Raw genomic sequence first — 19,011 nt, 5'->3', positions numbered from 1 at the left:
GCTCCCCGGGACATGCACCCATTTATCGTCCCTGTCCCTCTAGGATCCCCTCCCCGCACGCCCGCCCGCCCTGGCGCGGACACCCCACATTCCCCTGCGTTTTCAGGAGTGCCTTGCATGGAAGGTGGTCCACTGAGTCCCGTGAATCCCAGGCCAGAAACTTCTGTTTTTTGTAGAGGATTCCTAATAGGGATTTGGGGAGCCTTCAGTGGAAGATTCTAGACTGGAACGCAGGAGGCCCTCACTCTGTGATTTGGAACTTCGGAGGGGCTGGGTCATGGGCTGCTCGAGAACTCAATTTAAGTGGGGTCTAGAAGTGCCCTCAAACACATCTGCTGGTAAACAGAGAGGTCTGGACCCGGCGTGGACTCAGGACCACCACAGATGCCCCAAGCCGGCCCCCTGTCCCTCAGTCCCTCTGGTCCCGGGTCTCACGTCCCCCAAGCCTCATTCCTCTGTCCAGTCTGAAATACTTTCCCAGGGCCAGCTGGGGATCAGGCCCTGTTGTAGGCACTCGGGATGGAACTGTGAGCAAAAACGTGCCACCTCAAGGGGCTACATTCCATTGAGGGAGAGAGGCAGACAGGGGACAAGAAGGAGAGCCTGCAGTATGGAGAGGGCTAAACGGATCAGGAGGGGAAGACGGGCTGTGCAGGGTGGCCGTCGGGGACAGCCCGGCTGAGAAAGTGGCATTAGTTAAAATCCTGAAGGAGATGAGGAAGGAGTCCCATGGGTATCTGGGAGAGGGCCTTCTGGCAGAGGGACTGTCAGTGCAAAGGCCCTGAGGTGGGGGTGAGTCTGATGTGTTCGAGGAACAGTGAGAAGGCCGTCGTGGCTGAGCAGAGGTGGGGCAGGAGCAGCCAGAGAAGTTGGGGGTCAGAGAGGCTGTGATGGGGAGGCAGAGGCCAACGGAGGCCAGTGCAGTAACCAGGGGCAGATGTGGTAACGCAGACCAGGGAAGCCGCAACGGGGGTGCAGACATGGGGTCAGGCTTCAGATATACTTGGAAGGGAGAGCCAATGAACTTGCTGGCAAATTCTAGAATGTGAGCAAGCAGATAAAGGACATCTTCACATAGGCTTCCACATCAGGACTCATCCTGCAGAACTTGGCCGGCGGGCCAGAGGCCTGAGGTTGTGACCCTGACTTCTGGCCGTGGGCACATCCCATCTTCCCACCCCTTGTTCTGTGCCCAAGTCTTTGCCTCTGTGTGGGGACCTTCGCCCTCTGTCGCCCTCACCAGTCGGAATTCAAAGCTTCGCGCTGGGCTGCTTCCTCATCTGAAGGCACCTGCTCTTCTGGAGGTGGGAGGAGGTGGGGGGGGACGGGGAGGAGTCGGTTACCCCACCCCCGTGGTGGCAGTTGCTAGAAGATGCCAGGAGCACTCACTGCGGGAGGACCTGGCCCATGCAGAGCCTGGCCCGTGGCCCTGTCTCCTGGCGTGGGATGCTGAGCCCGAGGTGGGAGGGGCCCTGAGTTAGCCCAGCATTTGGAGGGTCAGCATAGTCACATGGGGGGCCTTGGACTTTAAGCCGTTACTGTGGGGAGACTGGGAGGGGATCCGGCTCATGCTGGGGTGTTCTGAGCCCTCCCAGCGCTGCTGTGAGCACCGCCAGAGCCAGCTGGTGGGCCAGGGGCTGTGGCTGGACAGGGAGGGAGTTGGGCAGGCCGTCTGGCAGGGCTTCCTCTCCAGGGTCTGGAAGACGCAGGCTGTTGCGTGTCTTGATGCGACCCAGCTCACAGGGGCCACGCTCCACTGAGCCTTCACAGACACTGGCATCTGCTCCTCCCCACAGCCCACAGGACGCCCATCCTCTGCTCACGCACCAGGTGAGGACCCTTGGAGGAGTGAGGGCCTTGCCAGAGTCCCAGGGCTCCCGCCTGGTGGGCCCCCTCCACGCTCACTTCCGAGCTACCCGGAGCAAGGGGGCTCAGCTGCTCGCCTCTCCAGCAGAGACTTGGGTAGGATGTGCCGGCCATCCCTGGGCAAGCCCTCTGGCCTCCCTGTGCATCCTCCCATGGGGTAAGGATGAGATGAGCACTCAGGCCACACCCAGGCTAGAAGGGGCTTCCGTGGGGGCAGGGAGGGTCCTCAGCACTCAGGAGCCCCACTGGAGGCTTCCCCCAGCTGAAGCAGAGCGAGGGAGAATGAGGGCTGTGTCCCCCATGTCCCCTTTGCAGATGAGGTGGTGAAGCCCAGGAGACACTGCCCAGGTCAGATGACAGGTCAGACTCACCCCAGGACCTTACCACGTGACAGGCTTGTTGTCCACAATCGCCTAAGTGTTCCCCTGCACCTGTCCTTTGCCAAACGCTTTTGCTGCCACTCTCGTCAGCTCTGTTGGAGAGAGGTGGGCCCCGTGCCGGCTCCGCGCATGTGAGGCGTCAGGGAAGTGAGGGACTGGGAGTCGCCTGGGCATTCCACTGCCAGGCCCTTGGTACTCCCTAGAGAGATGGGCACCTCATCCCTGCCAGCCGGTTTCTCCCCACTTACTACAGGAGGACGGGAGGCGAGTGCTGGCCGGGCCGCTGTGATGCAAATGCCCTTGCTGGGCACAGGGGTCTGGGACCCATGTGGCCTCTACTGGCCCAAGTGCAGCCAGCCATGGCCACCTGCTCCAGCTGACAGACAGGAGCTAGCAGGGGAGTTGGGAAAGACGGGGTTGGCCATCTGCCTGCCGCAGGGGCACCACTGTGCCCTAAACCCCTTCCAGGAGCCTCTGAGCTCCAGGGACCACGGGGCTGGCATGCAGGTTGCGTCTGAGGGCACAGGAGGCCCCCTTTCTCCTCCCTCTCGACTTCTGGCCAAGCGCAGGCCAGTTTGCCCAGAATTCCTGATAGGCAGTACTCAGAACCACCGTTTGGGCCATGGTACTCATTTTGTCCAGAAAAACCTTCAAAAATGGATGTAGCAACAGGTGTCTCCAGATTAGGGGAAGGGAGACTGCCCGGGGTCACTGGGGTTGGACGTGCTCCCAGGGGAGGGTGATGTCATCCCTAGGTGACCCATGCCAGACACACAGGGCCAGAGCATGGCTGGACCTTCCTGTAGCCAGCAGGATAAAGAGGGTCAGCTCAGGGGCAGCTCACGAGGGCCTCTCTCAGGTCATGACCCCATGCCCTCTCCAAAGGGACGGGGTTATTTCTCGTGGGCAGAGGAGAAAACGCACGAACAGGGAGGACGCATGTGACAGTTTCTGTTTCCGAGCTCAGCCCCCGAGGAAGGAGTCGGACTGGGACCCGTGTCAGCCTCTCCTTGTCCTCAGCCCCCACCCAAGGACAGGCCGTGGAATGAACACGTCCACCGGCCTCATCCAGGGGTCTGAGGCCAAACCACAGAGCTGGGGGAAGCAGGCCAGGCCATGTGGGAAGCCGCTCCCCGGCCCCTTGGGCCTCCCCCAGGCCTCTTATGCGGGAGCTGGGCCCCATGAACCCGGGGGCTGCAGGCATTCCTTGGGCCCCGGGAGTGTGACAGCCAGAGGCCCCGCTCCCCAGCCTGCGGTCTGGCCAGGGGGCCGAAAAGCTCTCCATAGGCCATCTGAAACCCGAACTTCTTCCCACGGCTTCAACTTTATTAGTCTGACCTGTTCCAGCTCTGTCCACAGCAGGGCTACAGGGTGTGAGCATCTGGAAGCAGCCAGGGCCCCCCAAGGATTGCCTGCACCCCAATCACCCCACCGCCTCTTGCGAGCATTTGTGGGAACCCTGTCCCCTGAGTGTCTGCTGCCCTCTGCTCCCCAGAGGGCTGGGCATGTCTGGGTACAACCATGTGGTGCAGCTTTGTGGGGGCGGCCTGGTCCTTGGGCTGCCCAGTGGGCAGAGAAATCCTGCTGACGGGAGCTGGGGGTGGGGGCAAGGTGAAGAGGAAGGGACCTGGGCACGTGGGCGGCATGATGGACACCCAGCCCAGGCGGGGAGCAGGCTCACCCGGAGACGTTAGGGAGTTCTGAAGGCCCAGTGAAGGGGCGCAGGTGGTCACCCCCCTCAAGGCCCTGTGCAAGGTCCTCCCCTGGGGGCTGAAGAGCAGGGAGACGAGACAGGAGCTGTGTCCCAAGAAAATGGCAGGGCCAAAGGCCACCCAGGCAGGAGGATCCCGTCAGGTTCTTCCTCGCCTCACATCCCTCCTCTCCAGGCCTAGTGAGCAAGGGGCTCCCGGGGAAACCAAGGCAGGCGATGGAGCGTCTGCGTGGGTGAGGGAGGGCACTGATGGAAGGGTCTGAGACCCCCACCCCCTGCTCCGCCCACCATCTCAGAAGGCCGTGAAGAACTGAGAGGTCGGGGACAACAGCACTAACCAGGACTGGATCCCAGCGCCCTCCAGGGGCCGGGCCACTGCAGCCAGACGGGCAGAGATTGCCTCCTGGCTGTGCCGGCTTCTCCGGGGCTCGCTGAGCACCTGCCCAGGGCAGCAGGCTGTGGTCCCTGAGCCCAAGACGTGATGGGTTTGTTTTCTGGGGGCTGGGGGTCACCTAGAGACCCCCTTCTGGTCAGTGATCACAGGACGGGCCACTGGGTCCTCTCTCCACTCTCTGTCCATATCTGTCTGGGGGGTCAGCAGGCCTGGACTGAGGGCGGAGAGGACCCAAGTGCTGGCAGGGGTCCAGGTCCTGGGGTCCAGGGCTGTGCAGCTGGTGGGTTCCACGGCACGGGGTGGCTCCTGAGCAGCTGAGGCCCTGCCCCACAGGCCCCGTCAGTAGAGTCCCTTCACCCGCTTGTTGTCGGGGTCGAAGGGAGATTTCAGGTGAGCCCGGGCAGGGTAGGTCACCCCCATCCTCTCCAGGACGTAGTCCCCACTCTTCACAAAGTCCAGCGAGACCTAGAAGCAGAAGACGAGGGGAAACGGCTCATTAGCGGGCGGGTGCTGGGCCCCCACCTGCCCGCTGCCCGGAAGTGGGGTCTCAGCCTCACTTCCTCCCCTGTGGGCAAACCCATCGTGTGCTGAGGGCCTTCCGTGAACTGAGGAGCTGCCTGAGCAGGTAGACGCCGTGTCCCCCGTGCCCCTGAGGACCGGGGTCCAGCAGAGTCAAGCTCTGGCAGCCAGTGAGATCCCACAGGACAGCACACCTCCCGCCCCAGCAGCTCCAGGTCCCTGGAAACAGTGGGGAACAGAAACACACCGTTGACCCTGAGCACACACAGCAGCTGCAGGCAGAGCAGAGCGGGCTGGCCCCGCTGCCCGCTCGGGCATCCTGCTCTCTGCCTATAGCGATTATGCCCAGGGCTGGGCCACGAGGAGGGTGTCTCAGAGCTCTGCTCTGGGAGTCAGAGGACCCTCTCTCCCGGCAACTCAGGACTGGAGGAAAAAAATGAAAACCGAGGCTGTTTGTGCAACTGCAGCATTGGGAGCGAACGGCTTCTAGACCAGGCTTCTGAGCTGTGGTAGCACCCTGGGGCTCAGAGCTCTGAGCCGCCCCCACCCGGCCCACAGGCAGGTGGCACAGGCCGCCGGTGCCTTCGGATGTCTGAAGGAGTGGCTGACTCAGAGCCAGCTCATGGTCCTGGCTCATAAACTCCCAAGAGGCCCCAAACTTTGCTCCCACCTCCACAGCCTGTCCTCTCAAGGGGCAGGTTCTTATGAAGGAATGCGGGTTACCCCGCGCGCATGCTGGTAAATGTTTACCAAGCAGCTCTCCGGGGGGCTGGGGTCAGGGACGTGCTGTTTGGAGAGTCTGCCCATTTCCACGTGGTGAATACTCTGGACATCCCTGATGGCGGATTTGGGAAGAGATGGGCACAGTCGGCTCTCGAAAGTGAGCCTGAGCCGGCCCCGGCCCTCCGTTCGTCGTCTCTGAGCACCCTGGAATACTTGTCTGGGGAATGTGTCAGCTCCCCTTCTTCGGCCACATTAATTATAAACCCATCCCCGAGGGAGTAGAACAGGCCAATCTCTGAGAGAAGAGGCGCCTGCACCCACCCTCGCCCCAGCACAGCGTGAACACAGAGCCTCAGCCGGGACCCAGGGCCCCATATCTGGGGGTGTCCAAGAAGGTCCTTTGTCACTGCCCAACGTCACCACCAGCCACGGCAGCCTCATCATCACAATGCTGCTCATTGAGTCCTCACTCTGAGTGGCGATTTGTACGACAGCCCCGCGAGGCAGGAGGGAGTCTGTCTCCATTCTACAGACGAGGAAACTGAGGCTCAGAGAGAAGCCCTTGTAGGAGGTCGTGGAGCCAGTGAAGGGCAGAACGTCCAGGCTCTTGGCTCCAAGCCCGTGTCCTGAGCCTCTCAGGCCCCCACAGGGTGCAGCCTCCCCCCCCAGGACTTGCTGTAGGCCCAGGGTGGGAGCCACTGTACCCGTTCCCCCTGGGGCCTATATACCAGGCCCAGCATGCCCCCTGCACCCCTGCTGGGGCTGCTCTGACGCACGCCCACCTGCCTCCTGCTGCTGCTGCCCCCAAGTGCCCCTCCCTGCAGTCTCAGCATGGGGAGGTGGGGGGACGCAGCCCAGAGTCTTCTAAGACCGTCCAGACTGCCAGCCAGAAAGCTGTGGAGCCAGGCCCCCTGGAGGGGCACCCAGCCCTCGGCCAGAGCCTCCTGGGGCCTCAGCCTCTCAGCCGTCTGGGGGCCAGTACAGGGCTCCAAGGAGGCGGGCAGGCGGGGCCATAAAGGTGCTGGTGGTCACCCCAGCTCCTCCTCCTAGCTCACCTCACACAACCCGCCCCTGCCACGTGCCACCTCCGTGAGCAGCCCGTACCACAGGAGCGTGGGGACCCCACCTGGGCTCACAGCCCCTGAAGCCCCCTTCTCCGCCCCCTCCCCTGCCAATATGGAGGAAGGCATCTGTGCTCAGAGATTATTTGGGTTTTTAAATGGTGTTTGGGTGAAATGTTTAGATTTTCTCCACCCAGAACACACTGCCCCTTCTCCCGAAATGTGCCTGCGTGTGCACATGTGTGCATACATGTGTGTACACTGACATGAGTGCATACGAGTACACACAACTGTGTGCATGCACATGGGCCCCGGCCTGGGGCATGTCTGGGATGAGGAAGGAGAGGAGGCGGAGAGAGGAGGAATTTGAGTCTGGGCCTCTGCTCACCCTGGAGCCCACCCCAGGGCACGGGGCGGGCAGCAGCAGAGGTTTGGTCTCTCGCTCCGGGGAGCAGAGGGTGTTCGCCCCGCCCCAGAGCCCCTTTCTGACCAAGAGAAGCCTGGAGCTTCCAACGTCAGGTCCTTCAGAAAGAAAACAAGGAAACAGCTGCCAGGTCTGCCCTGAGACTCGGCCCATCAGTCAGTCGCCTCACTGTGCTCCCATCCTGAGGCCCAGCACACTCAGGGCGCGGTGACGGGTACCGGTGTGGGGCCTGCAGAGGAACCGGGGCTCCCCAGGCAGTCCCAGGGAAGTGGACTCACCGGCCCACCGCTGGGGTCCCGGATGTAGCCGTAGGCGAGGGTCTTATCGATGGCGAACCCGAAGTCGGCCCTTCGGATGTGGCCCACCACTTGGCCGTTTCTCCAGATGGCCTCCAGGCCGAACATGGGCACTTTTCTGGAAGAAGCAACAGAGATAGCTGGGACCCCAGAGGCCCCAGAGGGGAAACACCTGTGCTTTGGCCTAGAGGAGGAGAAAGGGAAGCTGGACGTGCCTGCCAGACCCCGGGCTCCATCCCTGAGCCCTGGCTAACTCCAGAGCCAGCCTGTGCCTGGCCCGCCCGGGGACGCCAGGGCATAGGCTCCGAGCGAATAAACAAAAGAGCAGAGGGGCCGGCCTGGTGGCTCAGCGGTTAAGTGCGCACGTTCCCCTTTGGCAGCCCAGGGTTCACCAGTTCGGATCCTGGGTGTAGACACGGCACCGCTTGGCACGCCATGCTGTGGTAGGTGTCCCACATATAAAGTGGAGGAGGATGGGCACGGATGTTAGCTCAGGGCCAGTCTTCCTCAGCAAAAGGAGGAGGATTGGCAGAAGTCAGCTCAGGGCTAATCTTCCTCAAAAAAAAAAAAGAGCAGAGAACACCCCAACCAGGGTCTGACTCTGTCCGCACAGACAGGCCCCGTGTATTTGACAAGGCCCATCTTCAGATGTCTTTCCCGCTTGACTTCCAAATGGTTGAAAACATTACGCCACTGTGGCTTCTTCTGCTCTGTTGAGTTTTCTTTTTTTACAGTATGTGCATAATTTATTAAAAGCACTTTCCTTTGTTGCATGTTAACTATGAATGCTCACTGTAATACTGAGTTTTTGAAAATTCGAAATAGAAAACAAAGAACAGATTAAACTTCAGTCCCAGAGATGCCAGCACCCGGAAGTAAAGGGTAAAGTTTTGGTGCAAATCTTTGCAAACCTGTCCCTCTTGGTGCTTCATTGGTGGTGTTTATCGAGGGCCTGTTGGGTGCTGCAGACTGCACTGGGTGCTGGGGATGCAGCACTAACGGGGCAGCGAGCGCCACACTGGCCCCAGGGCCCCGAGGGGCAGATGACAGGGCTGTGCCCAAGGGAGACGGGCGTGGCCAGGCGGTGTGCTAACTGGAGTCGTGTTGCAGAGTCAAAGAGCCTGACAGGTCTGGGGTTCTCGTAAACATGTCCCGTGTCTTCTGGTTTCACCCGAGTCCTCAGAGACGGTGCCGTCCGCACTTGACGAAACACGCTCAGGGAGGCCACCTGCCTCCCCCAAGGCCCCAGAGCAAACCAGCAGGAGTTCTCTGCACCTCCACAGCTAGTACCTGGCCGCATCTCTCCCCAGGACTGGGATGCCCAAGCTGCGGCACTGGGTGGGCTTCGCAGCCTGGCAGACGTCACCTGAGTGGGCAAGCCTGAGGCTGCTCTTAGAGCCAGACCACACAGGGGCTTCCTGCAGGGCCAGGCGCAGAGGGGCTCTGCGGACCCCTGCTCTGTCTGTGAGGGGCCCTGTTGGCCCTCCCAGTCCCACGCCCCCAAAGTAGAGCTGAGCGGCTCCCCAGGAGATGGACGAGCAGTGATGCGGAGAGGCAGGCTGACAGGAGCCCAGCGAGAAGCCGCAGGACCACGGCAGACCCCCGCTCTGCTCACTCTCCACCCCCGACTCTCTCACACTTGACACTTCTTGGGAGGGCTCCAGAAATCTGGGAGAAGTGGCACCATCTGTGGCTGCCTTTCAGCTCTGAATCAACGAAGCCCAGAGACGCGGCTGCCCTGGAGACTGTTGCTACTCAGATTCCTGCAGAAGCCACAGCCGCACGCGCTCACACCCCGGGCTGATGCAGCCCAGGTGGAATCCAAGTGCCTGGAACCCAGGGACAAGGTGGGCCCAGCTCCAGGGACATGATGGCGATATGCTCAAAGCTGTGCCTTGTGGGGAGAGCAGAAGGGACCGGACCCCCAGACAGGGCTCCTTCCACCTCTGCCACATGACTGGCACCCATCTGGTGGCCTCCATCTCTAAGCAGGGATGGTGGCCCCAGCCTGGCCCTTACCCCCACCATCCCCTATCCCAGCTATGGGGATGATGTCACTGGAACACACGGGGAGGTCGCATTGACCAGGTAACCAGCTCTGAGCAGGGCTCACCCTGCCAAGGCCCTCGGCCTGGGTCCCCCCCACAGAGATGGGGCTCGGCCTGGTGGTGCTTTCTCTTGGAAAATCTGCATTTGAGGAAGGTGTGCTGGCTGCACGTCCCCACGAGCCCTGATGACCCATGCTGGTCCCTGGTCTGGGTCTGCCCCCTGCCTGGCCCTGGAGGGATCTGAGTCTGCAGGCTCAGCTTCGGGGTCAGGCCTGGCTTGGGTCCCAGCTCTGCCTCTCCGGGGCCTCGGTCTCCACTTCTGTCACAGGGCTGCGGGGTGAGTTCTGACAGAGGGTCCGGCACGTGGGAAGAGTCAGTGCCCGGCGGCTGAGGAGAGGAACCGGGAGGCGCCTGCCTGCTTCAGCTGTGGCCGTCCCTTCCGGCTGCACCCAGGAGCACAGGGTACTCACTCGTCCACGGTGAAGCATACCAGGCGCCGGCGCAGGCCCTCGGCCCGCTGCCTCTCCAGGGCCTCGCGCCCCAGGAAGGGGATGGCCGACTTGAGCTTGCAGGTGAAGGCCAAGCCAGCCTCCAGGGGGCTGTCGTCCTGCCGCAGGTCAGAGTGCCAGTGCCGGTAGCCTGTGGGGAGGGGAGACCATGAGGTCGGTGCCCAGCAGAGGGGGAGCTACCCCACCCTCAGAGCTGCTTCATGCCTTTGGCATCCAAGAAGATGGGCACCATCGACTGCAGGCCATTTCCCTTGGGTGAGCCCCCGGGCCAGACCACCCCCATCCACACTCCCGCCTCTGCACCATCGGGTGGGGGGCATCAGGGAGGGGGCTTGTGAAGGGAGCAGGCAGCACAGCGGGCCCCTTCTGCTCTGACGTTCTTCAACTTTTTCAGAGAAACTGAGGCACGGATCCAAATCCAGCTCTAGCCCCAGCCCTAGAGTGCTGGGTAAGCCCCCACCTCTCCCTCTGGGTGTCAGGGATGCCAGGACCATCCTCGGCCTGTGTGGGTAGTGAGGGGGTCTGGGAAATGGACAATGTGGGGGAAGCATAGTAGGGCAGAGCACGGGTGACAGATTGGGGCCACGGCTTCTCTGCCTCCAGCGTGGCTCTGGGTGGCCCACCAGTGCCCTCCAGACCCTGCACACACCTTTCTCGATGCTCAAGGAGTCGATGGCACGGTATCCCGCGTTGACGAGGCCATGCTTGGCCCCCGCTGCCATCACAGCCTGGTACACGGGCACGCAGGACGGCCCTGGGATATGCAGCTCCCAGCCCAGCTCCCCCACAAAGGACAGCCTCATGGCCCGGACCTGGGGGGACAGGGCATGGCTCAAACACCGGCTAAGCCCAGATGACTGAGGTCGAGGGCCAGCCAGCACCCACCTACTGGTGGACAGTTCCTACTGTCACTGCTACTACCAGCTGACCCTGGGCCCAGGCCGGCTGGCTGCTGAGAAATGGGGTCTCCCAAGGGGAGTCCTCAGGAGCACTCTGGAAATCTTTAAAAGGAAGAGGTGTCAACATTGGGAGACAGAGGTGGTAGACAGGTGGTTCCCAGGCCTCGGCTCTTCTTCTAAGTGACTGTAGGAGTGTCCTGGGGCCATCATCACAAAGTACCACAAACCAGGTGGATTAAAAGAACAGAAGTGAGTTCTCCCCCAGTCCTGCGGCTGGAAGTCCAAAATCAAGGTGTCAGCCAGCCGCTCCCTCTGAGGCCCCTAGTAGGGTCCTTCCTGCGTCTTCCAGCTTTGAGGCCCACCCTAATCTCTTCTTCTGTCTCTTCTCTTCTCTTATCAGGACACTTGTCCTTGGATGGCGGGCCCACCCTAATCCAGGATGCTCTATCTCGAGATCCTCCCCTTAATTACATCTGCAAAGACACTGTCTCCAGGGTCCCATTCACAGTTTCTGGGGGTGAGGACGCAGATGTCTCTTTTGGGAGTCCACCATTCAGTCACTGCAGTGACCTTGGGCAAGCCTTCTAGCTTCCCAGGGACCTCAATTTTCTCGTGTGTAACCGGGGTCAGGAGCCTGGCTTTGTCTGCTTGAAGCTCTGGGTTGAGTTGGGGGGAGTTGACAGGGTGTCAGCAGCACCAGCGGCTGCCGGGGCGGGTTCAGAGGCGTCGAGGAGGGAGGCGGCTGGGTGGTGAGCGAGCGTTCTGACCACTCCCCGGCAGGCGCTGGGCTCTGAAGACAGATACAGCCCCTGAGCCCCAGAACTCAAGTCTTAGAAGGACGCAGCATAAGCCAGCTCATGGCACCCACACTGTGGGGGCACAGAGCTGGAAGGAAGGACCCTGCTTGGGAGGGACGGACCGGCTGGAAGCTCCAGTGGAGTCTGTCATTGCAGACAGGCCTTCCAGGCACAGGGGTGGGGAGGGAGCAGGCATGCAGTGGGGACGGGAGAGAAAGGCCTGCAGGTGGGACTAAGGGCCTTGTCGTCTGGCTGTGGACATTTGACTGTGAAGGCCACTGGCGTGAGAGCTGGGTCCCACAGGCCAAGACTGTGGGCCCCAAAACCCCACGGAAATGACAGTGCTGTTTATGGAGTGTCCATGGGCTTAGCTTTTCACGTGCATTACTCCATTGAACCTCTTCACGGCCCCTCACGGTGGTGGGGACCACTGGAAATATTGTCCAGGGGATGGTGCAGAAACAGGGGCTCCAGAGGCGCCCAACCTGGCCTGACCACACACAGCTCTGATGGGGACACCTGGTCTCTGGGTGCACACCTGTGTCCTGGACCAGCAGCTGCATGGAGGCCACCACAGGCCCGGAGTGACGCCCGGTCCAGTAGCACGTGCCTTTCCTGAAGTCGGCTTGGTCACATGTCATTCACACACCCAGCAACTGGAGCCTACTTCCTGGCCTCCAGGCAAACCCTTGAACCCACAGTGTTGCCATGCGTAAGGCCCGAGCCCTCGGCCCCGGGACTGTCCACCTTACAAAAGGGACATTGAGAGCCCAGCGAGTCACCGAGCTCAGAGATCGAGGAGCTGATCCCATCACTGCTCAGAGCTCAGAGATCGAGGAGCTGATCCCATCACTGCTCAGAGCTGAAAGGTGTGCCCGGTGCAGCTCCCGCCTGGACAATGTCTCAGCAGGAGGGCGGAGGCTGCTCGCCCCGCCACAGGCCAGCTCCTTATACATCTGACACTTTAATCACAGTGCACCGAGGGGTGGATTCCAAAAGCTTTTGAGATGGCGTAAATCTGCTCTGAGTTGCTATTTCCCCGGGCCTCTCAAAAAACTCAGAATTGACAGAGAAATTGTACTGTTGATGGTGCCCCGTTTCCCTGGTACAAGCCACAGACCCCTGACAAAGACTGCCTTGTCAACAGGGTTCTAATTTTAGACAGACTATGGAGGCGCTTCAGGCTCAAACCAATCTCATTTTGAACCAAGAAAAATCATTTTTAAAGCTCACCCATGAATGGTCCAGGATTGAAGGTTCCAGTGACACACGTGCACCCCCAGCTAAGGGAGAGGGTCGGCCGCGGGCTCCCCTTGAATTTCTGGGGGGCATGGAGCTATTCCAGCCCCTTCCCCAGCTCCCAGGAGCCCGGCGAGGCTGGGGCTGGCTCGTCCGGCCCTCCCTGTACCCCTGTGCGCAGGCCTGGTGCACAGCGGGGCTGGACCACTACGTCTGGGACAAAGGAGGAAAACGGGGGCAGACGAACCGCTGGTCTCCGGCAAAGTGGGGGCGAGAATTTGAGGAATTCCAGGTGCCTCTCTAAGTTCACAGCACCACCGCTTCTCGAGACATCTTGCATTTGTCTGCACTGAGGCAGTGGAGTTGGGGGCGTCCTATTCCTTCTGAGCGGGGACATCTAACGTAGGAGAAGGGCTGAAAGTGGGGACGTCTGGGACATGGGCTCTGGGTCAGCCAGACTTGGGAGGGATGGGCAGCACTGGCACGTCCCGGCCACCCCCGTGGGTTGGCCTCTCCCAGCCTCAGTGCTTCCACCTGATAAATGGGGTGAGGCCAGTGCTTGTGAGTGCCACATTTGTGGGAAGCACAGTGCCTGGTACCCAGTCACCTGCCAGTCAAGGTTGCCTGGGACAGAATTTAAATGCAGGCCCCAAACTGAGGTAAACCCCTGTGCAAGACAGCCCTGCACCATTATTTATTTATTTATTTTTGGTGAGGATGATTGTCCCTGAGCTAACAGCTGTGCCAATCTTCCTCTATTTTGTATGTGGGATACTGCCACAGCATGGCTTGATGAGTGGTGTGTAGGTCTGTGCCCGGGATCTGAACCCACAAACCCCCGGCTGCCAAAGCAGAGGGCACAAACTTAACCACTAGACCATTGGGCCGGCCCTTGGAGCCCCGAACTCTCGTGGGAAGCACAGGCTGCGGACGGAGTCACAGAGTCGTGGAAGGTCATCAGGAAGGGCCTTAAACCAGGTTTGGCTTAAGCCTTTTCCTCATCCTAAAGCTCCCTAAAATAGCGTTGGAACTAATTAACTAATTCAACATCACAGGATACAAAATCAACACACAAAAATCAGTTGCATTTCTATATACAATGAACTACCTAAAAAGGAAATTTTTTAAAAATTCTATTTACAATAGCATCAGAAAGAATGAAATACTTAGGAATAAACCTAGCCATGGAGGTGAAAGACTTGTACACTGAAGACTACAAAATGTTGTGGAACGAAATGAAAGAAGATATGAATAAATGGAAAGCTCTCTCATGTTTATGGATTGGAAGAATTAAAATCATTAAGACACCAATACTACCCAAAGCGACCTACAGATTCAAGGCAATCCCTATCAAAATCCCAGGGGCATTTTTTGCAGAAATAGAAAAATCCATCCTAATGTTCATATGGAATCTCAAGAGACCTCAAATAGCTAAAACAACCTTAAAAAAGAAGAACAAGGCGGGGGGGGGGGGGGGACTCACACTTCCTGATTTCATAACTTACTACAAAGCTACAGTAATCAAAACAGTGTGGTACGGCCACAAAGTCAGACAAATAAGCCAATAGAATAGAAAAGAGAACCCAGAAATAAACCCTCATGCATGTGGTCAAGTGACCTTCAACGAGGCAGCCACGACCATTCAACAGGGAAAGGACGGTCTCTTCAACAAATGGTGTGGGAAAAACTGAACGTCCACATGCAAAGAATGACGTTGGGCTCTTCTCTGACGCCACATACAAACATTAGCTAATCCATAATTAAACGGATTAGAGACCCAAACGTAAGACCTGAGGCTAGAAAACTCCTAGAAGAAAACACAGAGGAAAAGCTTCTGACATTGGACTCGGCCATGATTTCTCAGACACAACACCGAAGGCACGGGCAACAAGAAGGAGAAACAGTCAAACGGGACTAGAGTCAACGTAAAAACTTCTGGCCTCAAAGGACACAATCAGCCGTGAAGAAGCACCCCACGGATGCGGGAAAATATTTACAAAGCGGATATCTTGTACAGAGTTAACATCCACATATTCAGAGAACTCCTACAACTAAACAACAACAAAACAAAAAACCAGATTAAGAAATCAATAAAGGACTTGAATAGACATTTCTCCAAAGAAGATATACAAATGGCTAACGAAGGTGAAAAGATGGTCCATGTCACTAATCATTAGAGAGATGCAAACCAAAATGACAATGAGATATGGCCTCACACCCACTGGGATGGCTACTATCAAAAAAAAAAAAACAAAAACAAAACAGAAAATAGCCCATGTTGGCGAGGAAGTGAAGAAATTAGAACCCTTGGGCACAGTTGGTGGGAATGTAAAATGGTGAAACTGTTAGGAAAAACAGTACGATGGTTCCCTGAAAAATTAAAAATAGAATTCCCATATGTCCAGCAATCTCACTTCTGGCAGTATATCCGAAAGAATTGAAGATCTCAAATAGATATTTGCACACCCACATTCACAGCAGCATTATTCACAGTAGCCAAGGGGTGGAAGCAACCCAAGTGTCCCTTGACAGGTGATGGATAAACAAAACGTGGCCTATCCACACAATGGAATATTATTCAGCCATAAAAAGGAAGGAAATTCTGACACCTGCTGCAACAGGTGTGAACCTTGAGGACATCATACCTAGTGAAATAAGCCAGTCACCAAAAGACAGATCCTATTTGATTCTACTTATATGATGTATCTAAAGTAGTCAAATCCATAAAAACAGAAAGTAGAACGGTGGTTGCCAGGAGCTGGGGGAGGGGAGCGTGGGGGTTGTTGAATGAATATAGAATTTCAATTTTGCAAGATGAAAATTTTCTGGAGATCTGTTGCACAACAATGTGAATGTAGTTAACGCTACGGAACTATATACTTAAAAATGGTTAACATGCTAAAAAAACAAACCCACTATTTTCTCCATGGACTGGCACCTGAAGCCAAGAGGGCCTGAGTGATTTGCACTTTCCTGATGTCCTGGGTGCCAGGAGAGAGGCAGAGAAGCAGGGGACCCAAAGCCAGGAGCAGCACACAGGGATGGAAAGCACAGGGGAGCAGATCTGAGACAAGCAGCCTAGGTGGGAAGCCCACCTGGGTCCAACAGACGTTTAAGGAGATTCTAGAGAGACCAGGGGAACGGCAATCTTTGAAAGGAAATGGCAGTGAAGCTTCCAGAATTGAAGCTGGCTGGTCACAAGCCCCACATCACAGAAGCACAAGGAGCACCGAGCAGGATAACAAAAAACAAATTCCTGCTGAGAGAACGTGCAGGTGCGTGCAGACATCAGAGAGAAAGAGAGGGATGGAGGTGAGCAGGGAGGGAGAGACAGACAGACAGAGACAGAGACACCGAGGGAGAGGAGAGTGGCAGACAGCCGGAGAGGACCTGCAACAGCCACGTGCCCGACTCCAGATGTCAGACTGGCAACAACAGATGCTGTTCAACTGTGGGATAATATCTTTGAAGCAGAGCCTCAAACACAACTGTCAATCTAGAAATCCACACCCTGTAAGAGTGAGCGTGACATGATTTTTCAGATAAAGACAGAGCTTGTCACACAATTCTTGGTGAAAGAACATGTCGAGGATGTGCTCCAGCAAAGAGGGGGACAGAGCACCTAGTACCTGAGGACAGACCCCCGCTTCAACCTGAGGTGCAGATCCAGGGTGAGCCCAGAGCAGGGCCTCGGCCGGGGGGAGGGCATCCTGGGAGTGAGGCCGACCGAGGCGGGGCCGACTCTGCGTCCAGTCTGGAAATGGTGCTTGGGGACCAAGCCCACTGAGCGTGGAGCTAAGGAGGATGGTTGATTCTGGTCATGTTCTTCCCTGGCCGTGAGCATCTTGTTATCAGCAGATGGATTTGGTTCTACAGATCTACGGCTGGAGCTGGGCCTCTTGCGAGGCAGCTGGCCGGCTCGGTGCGCTGCTGGGAGCCGACGGCCTCTTCTGCTTGGCCCAGGAATCCACAGGGGTTGACCAGTGCCCATCTTTCCAGTGGCCAGTGCTGTTCTCGTCAGTTTGTCCCAGAGAGGAAGGAATTGCTCCTACAGCCAGCAGGAGCCGCCTGCCAGCTGTGGCCCCCTTGGAGGCTCAGACTCCTGGACTGTAGAATGGAGACCACAGAGGATCCGTCTGTGAAAGGACATCACACCAGGAAAGTACAGACCCGCCGGCTCCCCACACGTACATGAAGGTCATCACCACCATCATGGTTCTTCTCCATCCTGAGTTGGCCTGAGGACCCTCTCCTTTTGGAAGGTTCTGAGCTTCAGACCCTGCACCAGGACCTGCGGGATGCTGCAGGTCCCCAGGGGTGAGAGGGTGCTCCCTTCTGCCACCAGGCATTCAGGCCACTAGGGTGGCCGCTGAGTCGCTCAGCAGGGCAAGCCGCGGGAGGCGCCTCCCTGCCCTGGGCCCGTGGCACTGTGTCCCATCCTAGCCGGCCTCCACTGCAGTGGGCTCCGCTTATCTGCCCAGTGAGGGCAAGGTGGGGACCTGGAACCCATGTCATGGCGGATGCTTCTGAGCTCCAGGCCCAGGGCCCTGCGCACAGTAGGTGGTCAGTAATGTTCACTTGCTCTGCACAGGGTCACTTGCCCCAGACAGAAGTGGCAAAACTGGGCAAGATGAAGCTTCCAGCCACCCAGTCCACAAACATCTGTGCTCAAAAGTCCCATGGGGCCCCGGCACCGTCCTAGGCCCTGGAGCCTCCCAAAGATGCTGCCCAGCCCTCCTGGCACTCACAGCTGACACAGGGCAGGTGAGGGGCCTGCCACCCAGTGGAGCAGGCCCCATAGTTGCCTAGAGCCTGGGCTCAGGATGATGCACACCCACTAGCTGAAAATCTAAGTCCCAAATGTTGCACCCACGGCCACCGGCCTCCCTCTGAGTCTGCTCCTGCAAAGCCTGGGTGGTAACAGCGTGTCCCTCACGGGGCTCATAGGAGCACTCGAGGAACTCGTCCCTGTAAAGCCCCTGGCAGGCTGCTTGCTGTGGGAGAGGCAGGTGCTACCAGCACACCCATTTTACAGTTGAAGAAACTGAGACTTGGGGCCGGCCCGGTGGGGTAGTGGTTAAGTTTGCACGCTCTGCTTTGGCAGCCTGGGGTTCATGGGCTTGGATCCCGGGTGCAGACCTACACACCACTCATCAAGCCATGCTGTGGCGGTGTCCCATGTACAAAATAGAGGAAGATGGCCACAGAGTTAGCTGAGTGGCAATCATCCTCACCAAAAAAAAAAAAAAAAACGAAAGAAAGAAACCGGGACTCAGGGAGGTCAAGTGACTTGCCCAATGCCCGGTGATGTCTTGGAACATATTTGACCATCAGTTTTTTGGAGGAAGGGGGTTGTACCATAGTATTTACCGATTTCCGTAGTGCGAGCACTCCCACCATGGCGGATTTCAAGCTAATTTTCCTAAAGACTCAACTCTCCGCTCGCAGGAGGCAGCTCACAGCGCTCTCCCGCACACTCGGAGGAGGCGGCATGGCTGGGAAGAGGCCAGGCAAGGGCTCACCCAGGTGTCTCCAAGTCTCGAGCGTGTGCTGGCACCACAGGACATGCACTCCCTCCCCAGACTGACTCACTTGAACACTTCTGGGTGGGAGGGGATGTGCTCAGGTTTCAGTAAACTGTGGGTTGGGGGCTTGATTCCATGCTTGGAGCATCACTGAACTTCCCACCAGCTTTCCATGGAGGTGACTCGAATCCAGGGACGTGCTGGGTCCCCGCCTCGGCTTGGATATAAGGCCACCCAGACGCCCTGAGCAGGAGAGGCCACGTGGCTCCTGTGGAATGCTCTGGGCATGTGCGTCACCAGAGCAGGCCCGGGGTGCGCCCTTACGGGTACCTATCTCAGCAGGGCTAGAGCAGCTGTGCCCACAGACGTCGGCGGGCACGTCCGACCTTTTCAGATCGCATCAGCTCATGGCGGTTTTACAAGCTCCCTGGGCATTGGGTTGTGTAACAGTCCCTCCCCCCCCGACTCACAAGGCGCACCCTCTAAGCTCAGTCACCCCTCAAACAAACAAGGACCCTGGAGGCAGAGGATGGGCAGGGAGCAGAGTGTGTGCAGCCCTCTGCAGGGCCTGAGCCCCTCACTGGGCAGCTAAGTGGAGCCCGCTGCAGCGGAGGCCGGCC

At 58.2% G+C, this 19,011-nt stretch overlaps 1 protein-coding gene across 4 annotated transcripts in view; it reads right to left on the bottom strand.

Moving 5' to 3' along the window:
• Positions 1-3,551: 3,551 nt before the first annotated feature.
• SARDH (sarcosine dehydrogenase) overlaps positions 3,552-19,011 on the bottom strand; it is a 67,849-nt gene continuing 52,389 nt past the window's right edge. For all 4 annotated transcript variants that reach the window (XM_044778449.2, XM_014863330.3, XM_070518425.1 and 1 more), the window contains 4 exons: positions 10,581-10,743; positions 9,893-10,061; positions 7,357-7,492; positions 3,552-4,816 (listed from right to left, as the gene is read on the bottom strand). In XM_044778449.2, coding sequence (XP_044634384.1) covers positions 4,691-4,816; positions 7,357-7,492; positions 9,893-10,061; positions 10,581-10,743 — 594 coding nt within the window. In that variant the 3' untranslated portion in view covers positions 3,552-4,690. The remainder of the gene's footprint in view (positions 4,817-7,356; positions 7,493-9,892; positions 10,062-10,580; positions 10,744-19,011) is intronic.

Source organism: Equus asinus, chromosome 10 (assembly GCF_041296235.1).
Source record: "Equus asinus isolate D_3611 breed Donkey chromosome 10, EquAss-T2T_v2, whole genome shotgun sequence".
Lineage (NCBI taxonomy): Eukaryota > Metazoa > Chordata > Mammalia > Perissodactyla > Equidae > Equus > Equus asinus.
This window is presented reverse-complemented; position numbering and strand designations above follow the sequence as displayed.